The sequence below is a fragment of the Petaurus breviceps genome, unplaced genomic scaffold (assembly GCF_028583685.1).
Source record: "Petaurus breviceps papuanus isolate PSGF00001 unplaced genomic scaffold, PetGlider_PUasm1.0 350, whole genome shotgun sequence".
Lineage (NCBI taxonomy): Eukaryota > Metazoa > Chordata > Mammalia > Diprotodontia > Petauridae > Petaurus > Petaurus breviceps.
Window position 1 is genome coordinate 2,017,422 of NW_027186199.1, and position 3,194 is coordinate 2,020,615.

Sequence of the window (3,194 nt, forward strand, 5' to 3'; positions counted from 1 at the left end):
TGTCTCTCTCAGTGTTTCAGCTCCAATATCTGTCCTCTCTCTGGCCTGGCAGTAAGTACAACCTTATGTCTTCTACCTGTTCTTATAGTGGAACACTGGGTACCATGGGAGTATATGGAAGCTGGGACACTATGGTCTAAGGACAGGAGGCCACCCTCAAGCAGCTTTGGGAAGACTTTTGAACCTCATGGAGTGGGGGAGGCATAACCATGGTCATATCTTCTCTGAGCTCTGCTTTGGAATCTGAGGTATTCCTTGGAATAAGATGGACAGGAATGTGAGAAATAGGTTTCAACAGGTTCCTGATGAACTCCTGCTGCTATGCCCTGGACCTGACTTCATTGCAGTCTCTAACTTTTTTCTGGTCCTTGGGGCTGCTTGTTGACCATCTGGACCCCATTCTTCTATCTGCATGACCTAGCAGTTAATCTTGGCTGACTTCTTACTGACCTTGAACTGACCCATGGATGAGACCCTCACTCATGCTTGGAATGCCCCATGCTGACCTCCTTCAGCACAGCTTTCATTTCCTCTACATCTCCCTCAAATGCAGCTTCCAACATCCGCTTCCGACGCTTCTGCTCCTCCAGCCGCCTTCGTCGCTGCTCTTCCTCCTTCTCGCGCTCCCGGCGAGCCTCCTCCTGCTCCCGTTTCACCATAGCCAGGAAGGCCTGAGAGCCAAAGTGTGGTTTCCTCTCACCTCTGGGTGATACTAGCCCCCAAATTCAACTTCAGGAGAGATGTAGCAGACACAGCGTGCAGGTTGCTGATCCCTGGTCATGCATCACTTTCCCCTGAGACAAAGGTCACTGTGGACCATTCAGCCACCATTCCACTACCTGACTCCCCCCCACATGTGGAATCCTACCTCCTTTTGTAGCTTGTCCATCAAGGCTTTGTATTCTTCCTTCTCTTTTATTCTCCGGGTTCGTTCCTTCTGTGCTAGATGCTTCCTGTAGGCACACTGAATGGTGACTGCTGCTCGATCTTCCTTGGAAAGCTCTGCCATGGAGATGAGGCAGAGCATGAGAAGCCAGAGAAGAGGATGTGTGCATATACATATTATATAGATGCCACTGAGGATTTGTGTACGCACATACACACAAACACATTCTCCATCACTAGTCTCTCCCCTGAGCTTCAGGACAATTTCAACACTAGATATCCCAGAGTCATCCAACTCAACATGTCTAAAATTGAACTCCATTAACTTTTCTCTTAAACTCTCCCCTCTTTCAAACTTCCCTATGTCCACTGAAGGTACCACCATCTTTTTTGGTCTCCCAATTTTTTATAACCTTGGCATTATCCTAGATTCCTCACTTTCCTTCATTCTACATTTCTAATCAGTTGCCAAATCTTGCCATTTCTACAGTCAGAGCATCTCTCACATTTAACCTCTTCTCTCTCCTCACACACCTTAGTTCAGAACCTGATCACTTCTTGCCCAGATTATTACAAAAGCTTTCCAATTAGTCTCCCTGTCTCCAGCCTCTCACCATTTCAGTCCAACCTACACACTTTTGTATGAGTACTTTTCTTTAAGCACAGGTGTAACCATGTGACTCCTCTACTTAATCGACTCCAGCAGCTTCTTCTTCTTCTTTTTTTTTAAGCAATTGGGGTTAAGTAACTTGCTCAAGGTTACACAGCCAGTTATTTTGTGTGGATGTTAAGTATCTGAGGCCGGAACCAATCCCAGCTCTCCTGACTCCAGGGTCGGCGCTCTTACTCACTGCACCACCTGGCCGCCCCTGACTCCAGCAGCTTCTGGTTGCTTCTAAACTCTATTTTACTTTTTTTTTTTTGGAGGGGAGAAGGCAGGGAAATTGGGGTTAAGTGACTTGCCCAAGGTCGCACAGCTACTGAATGTCAAGTATCTGAGGTCACATTTGAACTCAGGTCCTCTGACTCCAGGGCTGGTGCTTTATTCACTGCGCCACCTAGCTGCCCCTACTATTTACTTTTAAAGTCCTATGTTACCTGGTCCTGGCTCATCTTTTCCAGTTACACTGCACACCTTTGTCCTCTACATGCTACAGCCAATCCATTCAGATTGGCCTTCCTCATACACATTCTATCTCCTATTTCCAGGCCTTTGCACTGACCACCTCCATGTCTGAAATGCAAGTCTTTTTCTTATTCTGCCTTAGGGAGCCCTTCCCTTCTTTCAAGATTCAGTTTGGGCATCATCTTCTGCATGGAGCCTTTACTGATCCCAACTGCTAGTGTCCTCCCTCCCAAACCACCTTGTATTTGACTATTTTGTACAGAAGTGCATTTATTCACCTTATATTTATAATATATACATGTACAGATGTAGTTATTTATTCATTTTATGTTTATCCTGTATAAAGTTATTTATGTCATTAGAATGTAACCTTCTGGTGAGTTGGTATTGCTTTATTCTTTGTATTTTCATTTTCTTCCCTGTCCTGCTCCTGGCTTTCTGGATATCAAAATCATGCAGCTTCTACTCAGTTATACTGACTCAACATGAAACTTCCCTCAGTGCCTGAGTCCACCTGAATTTGGAACAGCTTACCACTCATCTGCTCACTTTGAAATATCCTTCCCAGCTAGGTGGCACAGTAGAAAGAGGAGTAGGCTTGGAGTCAGGAAGACCTGAGTTCAAATCCCTCCTCAGACACATAGTAAGCATGTGACCTTGGGCAAGTCACTTTACCGCTGTCTGCCTTAGTTTCCTCAACTATAAATCAGGGATAATAATAGCACCTACTTCCCAGGCTTGGTATGACTATAAAATGAATTAATATTTGTACAGTGATTATTATTCCTGGCACATAATAGGCCCTTAATAAATGCTTGTTTCCTTTCTTCTTTCAGAAGAAAGCCTCCCCTTTTCTATGACTGGTGAGTTCCTCCTGAAGCCTCCATGTCCTGGAAGGGCCCAGGCCAGCCTGTCAGCCTTTGCTCTCCTTGCCCTAGGAATTCCCAATTTCTGAAGTTCAAAACCATGTCCCTAATGGCCACTTTCCTTCCCCCCAATTCCTCTCCCTTACTTTTCCACTTGCTTTTGTGTATTATCTTCCCCCAATAGAATGTAAGCTCCAGGACAGGGAGTGTCTTTAAAAAAATTGCTTATATTTGTTTAGTACAGTGCCTAGCACATAGCAAGCACCTAAATCCTTCCTTCCTTCCTTCCTTCCTTCCTTCCTTCCTTCCTTCCTTCC

General features: G+C 45.2%; 1 protein-coding gene across 1 annotated transcript in view; it reads right to left on the reverse strand.

Moving 5' to 3' along the window:
• The window catches only part of IQANK1 (IQ motif and ankyrin repeat containing 1), a 44,154-nt gene that overhangs the window by 36,632 nt on the left and 4,328 nt on the right, over positions 1 to 3,194 (reverse strand). The window contains exons 2-3 of the mRNA XM_069096985.1: positions 869 to 1,002; positions 507 to 671 (exon numbers count right to left, since the gene is read on the reverse strand). Coding sequence (XP_068953086.1) covers positions 507 to 671; positions 869 to 1,002 — 299 coding nt within the window. The remainder of the gene's footprint in view (positions 1 to 506; positions 672 to 868; positions 1,003 to 3,194) is intronic.